This window comes from Octodon degus, unplaced genomic scaffold (assembly GCF_000260255.1).
Source record: "Octodon degus isolate 3935 unplaced genomic scaffold, OctDeg1.0 scaffold00127, whole genome shotgun sequence".
Taxonomy (NCBI): Eukaryota; Metazoa; Chordata; class Mammalia; order Rodentia; family Octodontidae; genus Octodon; species Octodon degus.
The window spans coordinates 5,576,625-5,592,762 of NW_004524703.1; the positions used below are offsets into that span (position 1 = coordinate 5,576,625).

At 43.1% G+C, this 16,138-nt stretch overlaps 1 protein-coding gene across 1 annotated transcript in view; it reads right to left on the minus strand.

The window, feature by feature from the left end:
• Nid1 (nidogen 1) overlaps nt 1-16,138 on the minus strand; it is an 88,588-nt gene that overhangs the window by 48,394 nt on the left and 24,056 nt on the right. Inside the window, exons 3-7 of the mRNA XM_023700861.1 lie at nt 15,230-15,456; nt 12,491-12,837; nt 9,464-9,613; nt 4,951-5,202; nt 2,077-2,291 (exon numbers count right to left, since the gene is read on the minus strand). Coding sequence (XP_023556629.1) covers nt 2,077-2,291; nt 4,951-5,202; nt 9,464-9,613; nt 12,491-12,837; nt 15,230-15,456 — 1,191 coding nt within the window. The remainder of the gene's footprint in view (nt 1-2,076; nt 2,292-4,950; nt 5,203-9,463; nt 9,614-12,490; nt 12,838-15,229; nt 15,457-16,138) is intronic.

Below are 16,138 nucleotides of genomic sequence, written 5' to 3' on the forward strand. Positions count from 1 at the left end.
AAAAAAAAAAAAAAAAGATGGAGTCTTTAATGGCTGAACATGTTATATCAGTTAAAATACCAAACATTCACTTAGTCAGTCAAGTTAGATACAAAGGTTAGGGGGGCCTGCCCCTTAGCTCAGTTCTTTAAGTGGCTGCTTCGACAAAGCAGTCAGGTTCAGGTTGCTGTGGTTCGATCCCCACAACTCAAGCCAGCCAAACCTGCCCTGAAGGCATTCGGAGCGAAGGTTAGCATGCTGATGAGAGAGCATATTCTGCATGCCTCTTCATGAGTTTAACAAGCAGGTTAATAAACATCAAGCCTTCCCTCCACTACTATGATTTTCCCTTCAATGAAGGTACTACTTATCCATACCACTTATTGTTTTAAATAATTCATACTTTTATAGTTAATGCTGTGCTCTAAAATTATTTCTATTAATAAAGACAATTTCAGCAATTGAAAAGAAGGCTGTAGAATGCCTGTAGAAAATTCTAAAGATCCTGAATTATTAGTATCTGTTCCTTTTCACATCAAGCAGTTCTCTGGAACTTCCTCGGACTCCCAGAATGAGAGATCAAGGTCTGGTGGAAAGAGAGCATTTTCAGAAGGACGTAACATTCCTGACACTCCCTGCAAGCTCTCTGTGTGTCCACATAGCTGTGCCTAGCAGCTTTGGCTTCAGTTTCTTTCTCAAAACAGGGAGGACTGAAGATTAGATGAGGTCATACAAGTAAAAGGTGTGGAATCAAGCAGAATGATATTACCCACATCAACTACCATCTATTGAGCATGTACTGCCTTCTATAATAAATTATGATTGCTCTAAATTGCCCGACAGTAATCAGTTCTGTAACATTAAAACATGAAATTTTTAGCAATCATTTTTGGAAAAATTGTCATGAGTAAACCTCAGCAGAGTCTTCAGCACTCAGCATAAAGCTGCTATTTGCATGTGACAAAAACTTCTACTTTCTATTTAAAAAAAAAAACAAAACAAGGTATAAAAGGCTCTTTATATTTTTGTACTCTGCTGTAGTTGGTACACAATAGAAGCATGAAAGCCAGAAGTTCCATAAAAGATCAGTGTGAGCTGCTCCCGTCTAGCTCCCGCGTGCTGGCCAGCAGAGAGGCCATCTGCTCCTTGCCCTGGCTCCACCTGCACCATGTTGCAAAGCCCTGGGTATCTGAACAAACTTTCTGGACAGCCAAGTCTTTAAACAGTGCCTAAGTTAGTACAGTGGCACATACCTGTAATCCTAGCACCTGGGAGGCTGAGGCAGGAAAACTATTAAGTCTGAGACCACCTTGGGCAACTCAGCCAAAACCCTGTCTCAAAATAAAGAATAGCTCAGCAGCACAGTGCCTGCCTGGCAACTGCAAAGTACAATTGCCAGTTTAAAAAAAAAAAAAAAAAGACCAAAATAAATTTTAAAATGGGCTGAGGATGAAGCTCTATAAGGAGGCTAAATTTAATCCCCAAAACCTTAAAAAAAAAAAAAAAAAAAAAGTAGGGGGAGGGTCCTACTATTTGACTTAATGCCTCTGTTTCTAAAAATTGAGTCTCTGAAAAAAAAACAATTTGATCAATAAAGGTGGTCATTTCAACTCAGGATGAGCAGGTGAAAACTTAAGCAGCCTAAGCTTTAGGAAAGGAGAACAGTTTAACAGTCATCCAACAGTCAGACAGTTCCTTAAAAAACATCTTCAAAAGGGCCGGGGAGATAGCTCAGTAGAATAAGCGCTTGCCTGGCAACTGCAAGGGCTTGAGTTCAATCCCCAGTTCCACAAAAAAAAAAAAAAAAAAAAAAAAGAATTACAAATAGATGTATGTTTTATAATGGTACTATTTTATCTTAAATTATAAAATATGTTGGGAAATTTAACCTGAATAAAGGCAAGTGCTAGGGTTTATTAAGTACAGTATTAAATTAAATAATTACCTCCAAGTTATCATTCTGTCATGCTTATTTTCTGCCTCGCACTAAATTCTCTACAAGTGTGCCCTGTGCGGAAGGCCCTCTGTGTTTCCTCCCTGAGCCCTGGAGACAGCTTCAGGTCTAGGAGGTGGCAGTGTGCAGGGTATGGAAGGCGCCAGGGTCGACTCACCAGAACCCGAGTAGTGGTAGAGCTCTGTATAGGGCTCGATGGCCACAGAGGAACCGGCAGGAATCTGTGGCACGCGGCCCTCCAGCTCTGTGTCGATAGTCAGGTGGCCATGCTCGTCAATGCCACTAAACTGCTGCTTGATGACCAACTTGCCTGGGTGTCCCACGAAGGTCACCTCAGCCTGGCGGGTGAATTCGCCCCCTGCAAAAGCAAGATGAGTCTGTCAGTCACTCTGCTCTCCAGCTGGCAAACCCAGACAGCCACGTGGCCCAGGTGACCCAAGGACTGAGTATAGAAGCTGCCTCCAAGAGATGCAGGGTGTGGGCCAGGGAGATGGCTCAGTAGAATAAGCACTTGTCTGGCAAGCTAAAGGGCCTGAGTTCAAACCCCGGTTCCGCCAAAAAAGAAAGAAAAGAAAAGAAAAATACTCTACAATGTTCTACTGGCAGTTATGGTAATAATTACTAAAATAGTTAAGTCTTAGGACAGAACAGTGAACTCAGGGAAACCTATTGCCAGTACCAAAAACCACCTTAGGAGCTGCTGGCTCAGGATCTCCCTCCTTTGAGGAAGTATCCAAGACAGAAGAGGGAATCACAGGCAGTTGCAATGTGCTCTGCTCAGCACAGCAGGCTGCACAGACTGCAAGTGACCAGAAACACAGTGCAGGACAGCAGCTCTAGAAAAATGGGAAAATACTCTCCCTCTGCTTCGTTTTGTTCCTTTTTCAGCAGAGCAGGCAATCATTTTACACAGCAAGGTTCAGCAAACTCAAGCCCCAGAGTTAATCAGCACACAACCACTTGTGTCTGTGTGGCTTTAAAGAGCTAAAAATCAGCTTTATATTTCTTTATAGTTAAAATAACCAATATAGGAATATGTAAAGTTGGGCATGGTAGTACACACCTGTAATCCTAGCACTCTGGAGGCTGAGACAGGAGGATCAAAAGTTCCAGCCCAGCCTAGACAACATGGCAACTTAAAAAGACTGTCTCAAAAGAAAGTTTCAGTGCAAAAGCTCTCGATTACCAAAAAATAAGTGAAAAATTCATGAAATTTAAATTTGAAGTGGCCACGAATCAAGTTGTATTAGAACACAGTCAGACTCACCTATTTACACATCGTATTTGGCTGCTTTTCATCCACAATGACAGAGCAGAGTAGTCCAACAGAGGCCAGATAACCTAAATATTCAGGCAAAGCCTAAATGTTTACTTTCTGTCCCTTTGCAGACAGAACCTGACCGAGTTTCAAGGGTCTGACTGATAACACAGGTTCTTGGCAACTTACAAAGGATCCCTAGGAAGGAAAAATCTGCTGGGTGGTGAATTTGAAAGACTGTTACGCTACAGTGTCCCTCCCCCAGGTGCAAGCCCCGCAGCGAAGGGCGGCAGGGTCCGGAGGCTGGCTACAGCGCAGCTACCACTGCGCAATGCACGCAGCTTGCACAAGCACGTGGACGCGGCTCTGATACTCCAGATACACACATCGGTGGGTAGTGAGAAGAAACACTGGCCCAAAAACTAGCCACGTCTGATGCAAGATTCACTCCTTTTCAAATATGTACTCTCTCTTTTCTTAAACTTATTATAAACAGCGAACCTAGGCAGAAATATTCTAGGCAGACAGACAGCACCAGGACAAAGGTGAACACATCCCAGCTGTGCCTGGAGACACAGCTGTTGGAGATCAGGCCTCAAGATAAGAATGAAAAGACCAGGCTTGTATACTTCCTGGAAGGAAAACAATAGGCCTCAGGAAGCCTAGGTAGACATCCGTCACCCCAGCAGGGACCAAGACCCCCAGACCCATCCTTTCCTGGAAAGTCTTTGTTCTTTCCATGCCCACTCACTGACTTGCTTCCCCATCAGTTCAACATTACCATAGTGGCTATACTTACATCCTTACTGGCTGAGCATAGCTCTAACCCACGCTCTACCCACATGTATTACTCTATAGTTTCCCTGTGAAGTAGGGTCCTTGGGAAACCCATTTAGGCCCCCTCTGGTTCCTCTGACAAAAGCTACCTATCAATAAACATTTCCTACTCTAAACCTCTGCTGTTCCCAGAATCCATTCTTCAATTTTTAGAAAAGACAAACTCGGCACAAGAGATAGTCAAGACAGAACAGGCCAGATGTTATATTCCCTAATGTCAGAAGGTATATATCACTCCTGTAACAAAACGGCCATGCTTCAGGAAGTCACGCATTTAAATTGACAATTTCTGCAGTCACCCAGATAAAGCTAAACAGAGGGGCCAGAGGTCCCAGTGCCTCTGGTGGGCAGGGGAGGCATTAAGGAGTCAGAGGCAAGCTGCAGGTCCTAGAAGCTATAAGAGGACACAGCCTCTGCTATCCCAGCTGTTCCCAGGAGTGGATTGCAGATACACAGAGAGCTGGCTCTCAAAGAAAGGTGTGGCAGGGCTACCGTGACACCAAAGAAGCAGCCCCTAAATCATCTGTTCTCACAGTCCCTGGTCCCAAAGTCATAGCCTCTAAGGGCTCCCAGGATTTCCCAGGAGGAATGTATGTGTCGCGTCTGGGCTGATACTGAGATATCAAATGTGAGCCCCTGATGCTCATCTGACTGTGAGTGTACAGAAGCGGACATCATGGTTCTACCTCCCTAGCACAACACTGCTCCTCCACCCAGCTCGCTCCTAGGCAGTCCCCACTGATGAACGCAGTATGTGTTAACTTCATGTCTTCATCTTATTTTCAGGGCAAACACAAGGTCCTCTGTCCACAGAAGGAATGCTTATCAGAAAGCATCTGCAGACACAGTCCCCTCCGCATTCCCAGGCCTCCCCCAGGCACGGCTGTGTGGCCTATGGACTTTAATGTCAGACATAAATTACCAGTGATGCTGAAGCCATTCTTGAATCCGTTCTGCTCCACAGCAAACATCCATCCAATGATGCCTCCGATGGGCGCCAGAGGGAGCAGGGAGTAGCCAACAGTCTCAGGGATGGTGCTGATGGCTGTGTAGGAGCGCCCGTGGTTCATCACCACGTAGGAGTGCAGGTCAGTGTTCTCGAAGACTATGGGGGTATGGCTGCTGCCCAAGAAAATCCTGCCCTTCACCTTGCCGTTCACACGCTGTGGAGAGCCTGAGTCAGAAACAAAGACAGTGATGTGCTTTGCCCCCAGCTTCCTGAGCACTACAATGGGTGACTTAATATAGGGTAAATATTTAAATTTAAAGGCCAGGGAGATGGCTCAATAGAATAAGTGCTTGCGTGACTTGCTGTGCTGGCCCCACCCCTGGGGTACACTGAGATGGCTTTTGAGACTGAGCGCAGGCTTGTAACCCCAGCGATTGGGAGGCTGAAAACAGGAGGCTAACTTTGAGTCCAGTCTATGTAGTGAGACTCTGTAGACCCTTACTAAAATACAAAAAGAAACTTGGTTGGGCATGGAGGCACAGGCCTGTAACAAGTTCAAGATCAGCCTGAACTACATAGTGAGTAGTTTCAAATAATTAATTAATTAACAAGGTGCACTGACATTAATCCCCCTCAGAATTCTCACTTTTTTTTTTTTGCAATATACCTGGGGGAACATTGTTAACAGTTAAGTCAGGGCAGTATGGTAAATGTACATTTCCTATACTACATATCTTTTATGTTTGAATATGTGTAGCTTGCATATATCTTTACAGTTTAATCAGAAAAAAAAGTAGTAGACAAATTAAGTTTAGCAGGCATAGTGATGCACACCTATAATCTCAGCACTCTGGGAGGCTGAGGCAGAAGAATCCCAAACTCAAGCCCAGTCTGGGCAACTTAACAACTTAGTGACACCAAATATAAAAAGCTGAGAGTTGTTTTAATTTGCATTTCTTTTTTGTTTTTTTCTTTTTTTTTGTATTTTAGGGAAGGGTCTACAGGGTGTTCAGGGTCTCACTACTAGATATGACTCATAGTGTTTCTCCTGTTTACAGCCTCCTAAGAGCTGGGATTATAGGCACATACCACCACGTCTAGTCTCAACTGCAGTCGCTTTAATCCACTGAACTATTTGCATTTCTCAAATGACCAATGAAGTTGAACTTTTTTTTACATATTTATTTGCCATTTGTATTTCTTCATCTGAGAAGTGTATGTTCATCTCAGATGGCCATTTTTGGATTGGGATTTTGAATTTTGGGGGTCTGATTTTTTTTTTTTTAATTCTTCGGTTGTTGTAATACTGAGAATAGAAGTTGGGTCCTTGCACCTCCCAGGCAGGAGCTTAAAGCCACTGAGCTACGTCCCTGGCCCTTTAAAATTCTTTATATGGTCTAGATAAAAGTACTTTGTTTGAGGGACAGTTGGCTAAAATTTTTTCCCAATTTGTGGGTTTTCCTTTTATTCTGTTGGTGATTTCTTTTGACATGCAGAAATTTCAAAAATTTCAAAAACTAGTGCTGGGTAGATAGCTCGGTGGCCTAAGTGCCAAATAAATAAATATATACTTTTAAAAATTCCAAAAACAAATGCTGGAAGGACTCTGGAGAAAAAGGAACGCTTTTCCACTGTCAGTGGAAGTACAGACTGGTACACTTACGGAAATCAGTGTGGAGATTTCTCAAAAAGCTAGGACTGGAGATCCCAATTAAGCCAGCTATTCCCATCCTCAGTATTTTTCCAAAAGAACCGAAATCATCATATCACAGCAATATATGTGCACCCATGTTTAGAGCAGTACAATTTGTCATAGCTAAATCTTGGAAACAACCCAAATGCTCATCAACTAAGAAATGGATAAAAAAGATATGGCATTTTTATACCATGGAATATTACTCAGCTATCAAAAGAGATAAACTCTAGGCTTTTATAGGTAAATGGATGCAACTAAAGACCATGCTTCCAAGTGAAATAATCAGACCTACATGTATAAACATCTTATCATCTCACTAGCATAAGTCTGAAAGAATAAATAAAATCTGAAAAGTACAATAGATACTATGAAAGGGAAAAACTGTTCAAAGGGAAGGAACTGGGATGAGGGAAAAGAAAAAAGAAAGCAGGGAAAATAAAATATCTATGTGCATACACAGTATTGCAGATTCTAGCTGGTCTATTGAAACGAGCAGCTAATACTTAATTTTTTCCTTCTCCTCTTTAATGTTTTATAACTTTTTTGGACAAATTTTGCACGCTTTTATGTGGTAATCTGAATGACTAATTTGAAGACAACAATATGCAATATATCAACCACTGTTGAATTCCTATTATTTTGTTTAGTGAAATTCTGTATCATTTCTAATATTTACTTTTGTTTTTATTATTTTTTTATCCTCTTTAAAAATACAAATAAAAATGATGAGCATGTAGCCCAGTGGAAAGTGTATGGGTTTAAACCTCAATACTACAAAAGTATAAAAGACAAGCAGGAAAGAAGGGGAGTTAAGCTGCTTTTATTGTACTCGAATAGGAGAACTGAAGTTTACCATATGACCCAGCAATTCCAGTTCCTCCATATATAATCAAGAAAACAGAACACATATGTCCACACAAAAAATTATGCACACGTTCTTAGCAGCTTTATGTAAAATAACAAAAAAGGGAAATAATCCAAATGTCCATCAAAGGATCCATAGACAACACCCGGTGTATGCATCCACTGGGATAGTATATGGCTAGAGAAAGGAACAAGATATTAGCCCATGTCACAATATGGATATAACTTGAAAGTATTACACCAAGTGAAAAAAGCCAGACACAAAAGGTCACGTGATGTACAATTCCACTGACAGAAACGCTCCAAATCAGGAAATCCCACGGGACCAGAAAATAAATTGGGGCAGGGTAGGGGGAGGCTGGAAGATGCAGGTGACTTCCAAGGGGTGTGTGCAGTGCTTGTTTCTGCTGTGGTGATGCCCACGTTCTAGAATTGGGTCTTTTTGCACAATTCTATGACTGTATATTAAAATCAATCAAATCACATGTGTTCAAAAGGTATGTGAATTAGATTTAAAAAAAAAAAAAAAGGAAAAATCTGGATGTGGTGGTGCATGCCTGTAATCCCAGTACTTGGGAGGCTGCGGCAGGAGGATCACTGTGAGTTCCAGACTAGCCTGGGCTACAAAGTGAGCTCAAGGCTAGCCTGAACTGCATGAGAGACCCTATCTCAAAAAGGCAGAATAATAAGAATTTAAGGAAAAAATAAATAAGTAAAAGAAAGGTCATCTTGGACTGCTTAGGTTTAAGGTAAAGTTCACCGTCAGCTATGGCTCCAAGTTGCTAAGTAGGGTCACTGACCAGCCAAGGCATATTTGACATGGAGTAATTCTGTACACACACTGTGTCATTCCACTGGGGAATGCGCTGAAGTTTGCAGACTCATAGCAAAAAAATGCATCCCAAGAACAATTACAAAAACAAGGAAGAAAGCCAAGTTAAACAGGCCAAACAACTAAATGAGCTAGAAAAGAATTTTATAAGTAGCAAGAATCCAACAAATGTTTTAACCACAAAACTATTACAGGACAAGCATATAATGTTAAAGTGTGTGGCTGAACAGTCCGACACCTCTCAGTTTGCTGAAAAACAAAAACTGCTCAGCATGTTGGGCTCTGCTATTTGGGAGGAAAAAAGCTAATGAGATTGCTCCTTCAGGATTAGTTTATGCTGTGGATTTTGGAAAACTCTCACAGGATGGAGTGGTAAAAAGCCAAGCCTAAAACAAAGAAGCAAAGGCACACCATGGGGGCTTGGGGAAAGTTTGAAAGAAAATACTTTAAAGAAGTCTAAAACATCCTCCAAAGTTAATTTTAAGAGTGTGCTGGATTTTCTCTTATTGCTGAAGATAATTTTTAAAAATTACTAAATGGTAATTATAGGAAGAATCTGAGACAGAGAATCCATTTCTCCAGCTGGGTTTTATCTAATCAAAATTTACAAGCAATTAAAATTCCTCATTAAGCACACAAAGAAAGTGACTTGTAACAAGAGAGGCAATCTGGAGGCACATGAAGGACAAAGGATCTTGAGCAGGGTTGTCTTTTATTCTGCTGTGTAGCCCAGGTCTGAGTGAACTGTCACCAGGATCTCAGATGTGCCACCTCAGAGATGGAAGGACCAAAGGCTGGTCCTTTGAGGGCTGGAGTTGAAACCTGACCTCAGCTATTAGAGAATCCCCTTGGGTGTGGGCCCCACTATGGGTCTGGCCCTCAGGACACGCTGAGTACATCTTTTGTGCCCTAGTATGGCCAGGCTAATTTCAGGGGCTCAAAGAAACAGGAATGGGGGGAGAATGATGGGAATAAATCTGACCCACTGCAGACTTCTGTCTAAACCAACCTTTTACAATCCTGCTTCATAACCATTAAGATAGTCAGGTCTATAACAGTGTCACCTAACAGTAGAACACATGGACGCCGCTTACCTTCGGCCACACACTGCCTGCCATTGCCCATGTAGCCAGCCACGCAGCGGCAGCAGAAGCCCGTGCTGTAGTCCCTGCACTCCGCATGCACTGAACACTGGTGTCTGTTGTTGGCACACGTCTGCTGAGAATCTGTGTTGTAGGGGAACACTGTCTCGAGAAAACAAGGGCACAGAGTCACCACCGCACACCACTCCAGGCCAGGAGGCTTCTCCCTATAGGACTCCCATCTGCCTGGGTCCTGGAGCACCTTGCTAGACAAGAGCCCACCGCTGATAGCTACTGACAGAGTGACAGAGCTCAAGCCACTGGGGGCCAACAGGTCTAACAGATTGAGAAATGACAAGCGTGAGCTATTAAAAACTGCTACGACCGGGCCGGGGAGATGGCTCAGTAGAATAAACGCTTGGCTGGCAAGTGCAAGGACATGAGTTCAATCCCCGGTTCCAAAAAAAAACCAAAAAACTGCTATGACTCAGGGTCCTCAGTGTCACTGACTCAACATGAGGTGGCCGTCACCCACCATAAATCTGAGAACATCCATCCAATGTGGTCAGAAAAATCAGCTTCACATTTGGGGGAACTTCAAATGTATATTCTTTATTATCTTCTGTTATTGTGTTAAAATACATAGAACAAAAAAAGTTGCTATTGTAACCTTCAATTTTTAATTTTTTTTTGTTTGTTTAAATTTTAACCCTTGCCTTTTCCCCAGGGAATAATTCAAAAACTTTGATATTCAAAAGCTTATGAGAATTAATCCTTCAGTTATAACTGGCCTAAAGGCCTTTTATCCAAGCAAGAATCAAAAGCATCCCTCCCTAATTTAACTTTCCTCCTCCCAAGCTCATTTTATTAGAATCATAGACCATTAAATTTAATGATTCTGAGCAAATTAATTTGGAATGAAGTTCAAAAGCATAAGAGGGGTGAACTTTTTTTGAAGGGAATAGGGATCCTACTTGTCTGTGACTTTGAGTGAAGATTAAAGCAAAGTTAAACCCAAGTAGGTTCTATCAACCCTACGTTCTTCTCCACAGGGAATTTCACATGTGTATAAGGACGGGGCTTGGAGCTGGTGATGTTCTGCTGAACAAGGAAGCCCCAGCTCTTAGCTGGTTCATGAAGGCCTGCCCAGCTGAAGGTAAAGCCCAGTAACATCCGGAATGTGCTGCTGGCCATAGAAGACTGACCTTTATCACAAATGCAGAAAAATAACTGGGATATGGGGACAGAAAAACAGCTGTCACAGACTCATTTTAAATGCACATCCAAGAATTTTCCAGAATCCACTGTAAACTGTTGGGGCTTACTGTGCTTTCATTTAAATGTGGTGTTTCCACAAAGGAGAATTTCAAAGATACCCAGGAAGGGTGGAAATGAGACTCCAAATTTAACATCTATAGATAAACACACTCTGCCCTGGGGGTAGAAGGCTCTGTGACCTGTGGCACAGTGCCACACACTGAGAGATATGGGCACCAGCTCAGAATCCAGCACATGGAATATATGGTGCCAGACAGGGGCTGAGGCAGGGCCCAAGTCCTCTTCCTCCACCAGATGCTACTTCTCCTCGCCTGTGCCTCAGAAGTAACAGCACCCATTACCTAGTGAGCAGTCTTGTCCAGGGCTTGGGGTACTCACTACGAACCAATATTTCTGACCATTGCTACGAAAAATATCAAAGTAAGTAAAAAGAAAAAAAATGAGTGACTACTAGAGAATGAACACATACTTCTCTGAGGGTCTTGGGATAATTTCTTAGCAAAAGCAGTAAAAAGTCATTGAAAACTTGCTTCAGGTTTGGATTAATAGGTATGGTAGTACACAGCTATAATCTCAGGTACTTAGGACAGTAACGCAGGAGGATTGGAAATTCAAAGCCAGCCTGGGCAATTTAGCAAGATCCTGTCTCAAAATTAAAAAGTAAATACAAAACAAAAGGTCTGAGGATCTAGATCAGTGGCAGGGCACTGACTTATCCCCAGTAAGGGGTGGATTTTACTGAAAACCTCAGGAGAAAAAAATAATGAACACAGTTTAGCTTGAACATCTCTTATAAGGCAAATTAAAGTATCCTCAAACTATTTTTTCTCAAAATGTAGGAAAAGCCTGATACACAAAAGTTGAACAGCTTCATAAAACTGTGTTTTTCATGGGGAATTGGGTTATTTCATATTTTTAATTTTCACAAATCAGCTCCAAAAACAAAACAAATCAGCTCCAAAACTGAAAGAACCTGGGAGGAAAACTAATCAGTAATTCTAATTCCAAAACCAAGAGGAAATAAATGTCAAAGATAAGCTGCAGAAATAGAGAAATAGCCAAAAGAACTTCTAAAATGTTTCTTTTTTTTTTCAGCTGGATTGAATATATTTCAGTTGGCTCTCAAAATAATTCGAAAGCATTAAAACAGTCAGGGGTGGTGGTACATGCCCATAATCCCAGCACTCGGCAAACTGAGGCAGGAGAATTGCCATGGATTCCAGGCCAGCCTGGGGGAGATAGCTCAGTAGAATAAGCACTTCCCCGGCAAGCACAAGGGCCTGAGTTCAATCCCCGGTTCCACCAAAAAAAAAAAAAAAAAAATCCATCAATCGATCAGAATAAAATGCAAAAAATCTTGAAAGAAGGCTACCTCCATAGTTCTAATCCCAAAAGATACCTGAAAGCAGGCGCAGGGGCTGGGTGTTCAATCCCCGGGCCTACCATGCCAGCCCGCCCTGGGGCATGCCAGGCAATTAAAACTGGGCATGGTGGCGCACGCCTGTAATCCCAGCTCTTGGGAGGCTGTAAACAGGCAGATCACTACAAATCCAATCTAGTAGTGAGACCCTGAACACTGTGCCTGAGCTGCTATCAAACCTCCCTGCCTGCACCCTACAGCTGCAGGCTCTCATCCCTCTAACCTACCTTAGAATGCTTTCACCCCAGTAATGGTGCTCCTTCCTGAACATCCAAGTGTTCCATCCCAGTAATACTACTTCCAAGGACATCGCCAGCCAACTGACACTTAAACAGTCTTACCACTTCCTGTTTCTTCCATTTCTTCCACATGGAAGACCTGCTGCTGGGAAAACACGGGCAACTGGAAAGATCTGGAGCCCTCGGTAGTCTCGTGGCGTGGAGAGAGGGCATGGGACACATCGTATGAGTCAGTATCTCCCCTTTTTGAAATCTTGAAGGGCAAAGATGGGGTTGAGGCATCCTCTAGGCCGAGATGAGTGGTCATCTGGTCATAATCTTCGACTTCTCCTTCATAATTTGCTCCACTGTTGGGTCCAAGGTTCACCTCCGCCTGAACCACACCTTTGGCAGCAGCTGGACTCCCAATCTCAAACACCCACATGCCCTGACGCCCAGAGTTGCTGTTCCTAAAGGAAAGGACGGTGTCTTGAAAATAGATCTGTAGCCCTCTAGCAACCGCATTCACCACCAGTAGCTCTCGGGATCCCTGTGGACCTGAAACTTGTGCCTGGATCACCTGTCCACCCACAGCAGGGACTAGTGCAGGAAGGTAGTGGCTGTCTCACCTGGCTGTCACAGAGTTCACAGTCCAGGGCTAGTTCATATGCTGAGTCTGACTGCACACAACTCTATGATAGGGTCCCCCTCAGCCATTCCTGAGGAGGGTTCCAGGACACCCTCAGGACCTAGGTTAGGTACTCTGTCTTATAAGCTTATTTATGCGTCAGACTTTCATTCTTTCCACTACTCCCTTTCCGTTCTGTGTAACAGAAAATACACAGGTAGTCTTTTTTGCTGACCTAAGAGCTCCCCAAACCCTTGGAATTTCCAAGGTGAAATGTAGTTTTGCACGCTAAAAAGCTGAGTAGCATGGGGAGGGAGCTTCCTGGCCTCAGACTGGGGGCTGTTGGCCAGAGCAACCTGGCCAGATGTTGGCAGGTTCAGCCATTCAGAGGCTGCGTCCTACAGATGATGTCCTAACTCTGCATAGTTACTTACCTCCAGGGAGGTAAGAGCAGCTGGAGAACCAATCACCAGTGGCCAGTGACTTAACCAAATGCACAACTTAACGAAAGTCCCAAAAAGAACCTAAGTGGTAGCACTGGGGACACGTACACTGGTCTTTTCCCTTTGGCTGGCCCAGAGATGTGTTCTTTTTAATACTCTAGTGAGGGTAAGGTGATTTCTGGGTTTTGAGAGCCTTTCAAGCAAATGAGCTGGGGACAGCCTCATGGGGCAGGGCCTGTCTGTACCTGTGTGGTCTACCTAACTCTGCATAGTTACTGCCAGAATCAAACTGAATATAGGGCACTCAGATGGCACCCAGAAAACTGGGTAAGTGGCTGGTGTGAGGGAAGAGTCTGTCTGCACACACTTGGTGTCAGGAGAGCTGAGAATGAAAAAATGGAGGTGTGGGTTAAGGAAAAGCCTCAACCCCATCGTATGAGGAGCTTAATGTCCTCAGTTTTAAAGTCCTTTCTCTGTTCAAAGGGTGTGGTGAAAAGCAAATGAGTTACAAAATCTAACAGCATTTTATAATTGTAAAACACAACAGAATGACCCTACGCTACACTTCCTCACCACTTTTAATGCTGTTTTTCTTGGTGCTGGGAATCAAACCCAGGGCGGCACCCTTGCTGACAAACACTCTACCACTGAGCTTAATCCAACCTTTCATTTTTAATATTCTTATGCATCAGTGAAAAGAAGGTAAGCAGTCAAAGACGATCACACAATGAAGTATGAGAAATTTTCTAAACCTGTGAGGGTTGTTTGTTTGTTGAGACAGGGTCTCACTAGGCAGTTCATATTGGCCTTTAACTCATTTTGTAGCCCAGGCTGGTATTGAACTCACAATGATCCTCCAGCCTTAGCCTCCCAAGTGCTGGTATTACACGTATACACCACCATGCCTGGCTTAGTAGCCTCAATTCAATCAACAGAAGAATTTTTCCACCACAAAAATTAAGACAAGTGGTAGGAATCAGGGCTCCTACCATGATAAAACCAGATGTTAAGGATTTGCGAGCATACCACTAAGTAACAGCAGAGACACTGTAGGCTAGATTTGACAATAGGAAACTGGAGGGAGGGGACATTCTTTGTTTCTTAAAGACTAACAGGAAAGAAAGGATTTTAATTTAAAAAAAGAATCAGTCTTAAAAAAAAAGACTCAGTCTGGGCTCTGGGTTGACAAATCTGAACACAGCCTGAGAACGCTGTTCACTGGGCAATGCTCAGTGTTGTAAGATGCCCCCCTTACTCACTGTAGACAAAAAATCACTTTGCTAGCCTCTGGTTCCTGGCAAGGAGACAAACTTCAGTGATCTCTACTCATGTCTTCCTATTTCATAGATGTGATGGTAAAAATTGTTCTAAATGAAGATGATACCTAAAAAGCAGGATACCTGTTCATTCTGAGTTCACTCATCACAGTATTTCATATTATGAAAGCTAGAGCTGCTGCTCAGTGGTAGAGGGCTTGCCTAGCAGGCACAGGGCCTGGGTTCCATGTCCAGCACCGTAAACAAAACCCCTAAATATCAGGAAGCTGAAGCAGGAGGATCACCAGGAGTTTATGGCCAGACTGGGTTCTAGAGTTCAAGGCCTGAACTACATAGCAAGACCCTGTCCCCCCACCAAAAAAAAAAAAAATCAAAGAAAGCTAACTAAATATCAAATTTAAATCCACAGGATAATTCTTAGGTAATGACTTATAATGCCTAAGACACTTTACTTAGTTAAATAATAAAACAATACTATCAGAGGAGAATCTACTGAGGCATAATAAAAGCATACCTGGTCAAGTTTTCAATTGACTTGCTATCATTAGCAAATACATCATACTCTCCATCACTCTTCCAGAACAATCCCACTAAACCTTGGCTGAAAGCAACCATAGCAGGCACTTGGCTCTTCTCTTTCTTGGAGAAGGTTGTGTAGAACTGCAGACCGCCTTGGGGGTACAGGAAAATGGCATAGGTGCTGGCATTTGAGGAGGCCAGAACTGCCTGGAACGTGTTTCTCTAAGGAGATGAAGGAAAATCTAGTTACCCAGTGACACACACATGGACCTCAAAATGCGCTGTCCACCAGGCTATGCATAAAAAAGTACTGTTCATGGCAGCATCTTCATCCTATTCTGAAAGGATCAAATATTCCAGTCTACTTCTGCTACACTATCTCTAAGACTGTGTCACCATCTGATCTCCTGAATATTTAATGAATATACAAGATATGATCAAAAAAATGGACACTTTTTTTAGAATTATTACAATAAAAGACACATTGCCAATAATCCCCCTCTAAATGCATCCTCCCCCCACTTCAAACATGGTCATCCCATCATTCTTCTGCTTTCTGAAGCAGTTCTAGAAGTCCTCTTTTGTGAGTGTCTTTAGTTGTGCCACTGTGGCTGCCTCACTTAACTTTAGGGGACAGCCAGAAGCAGCGCAGTGCCGGATGTGTAGGTAAGGATGCTCCAGGACGTCTCCATGAGCCTGCCTTTCTGTGTGGGGCGGCACTTGGCAGCAGCACTAGCTGCATTTCGGGTCACCCTTCCTATGATAGAAGACTTCCAGAACTGCTTCAGAAAGTGGCAGGAGGGGCTGGTGAGATGGCTCAGTGGTCTAAAGCACCTATTTAGAACAAGCTTAGCAAAGCACAGGGACCGCTGTTCAATCCCCCAGCACCACAAGCCAGCCAGCC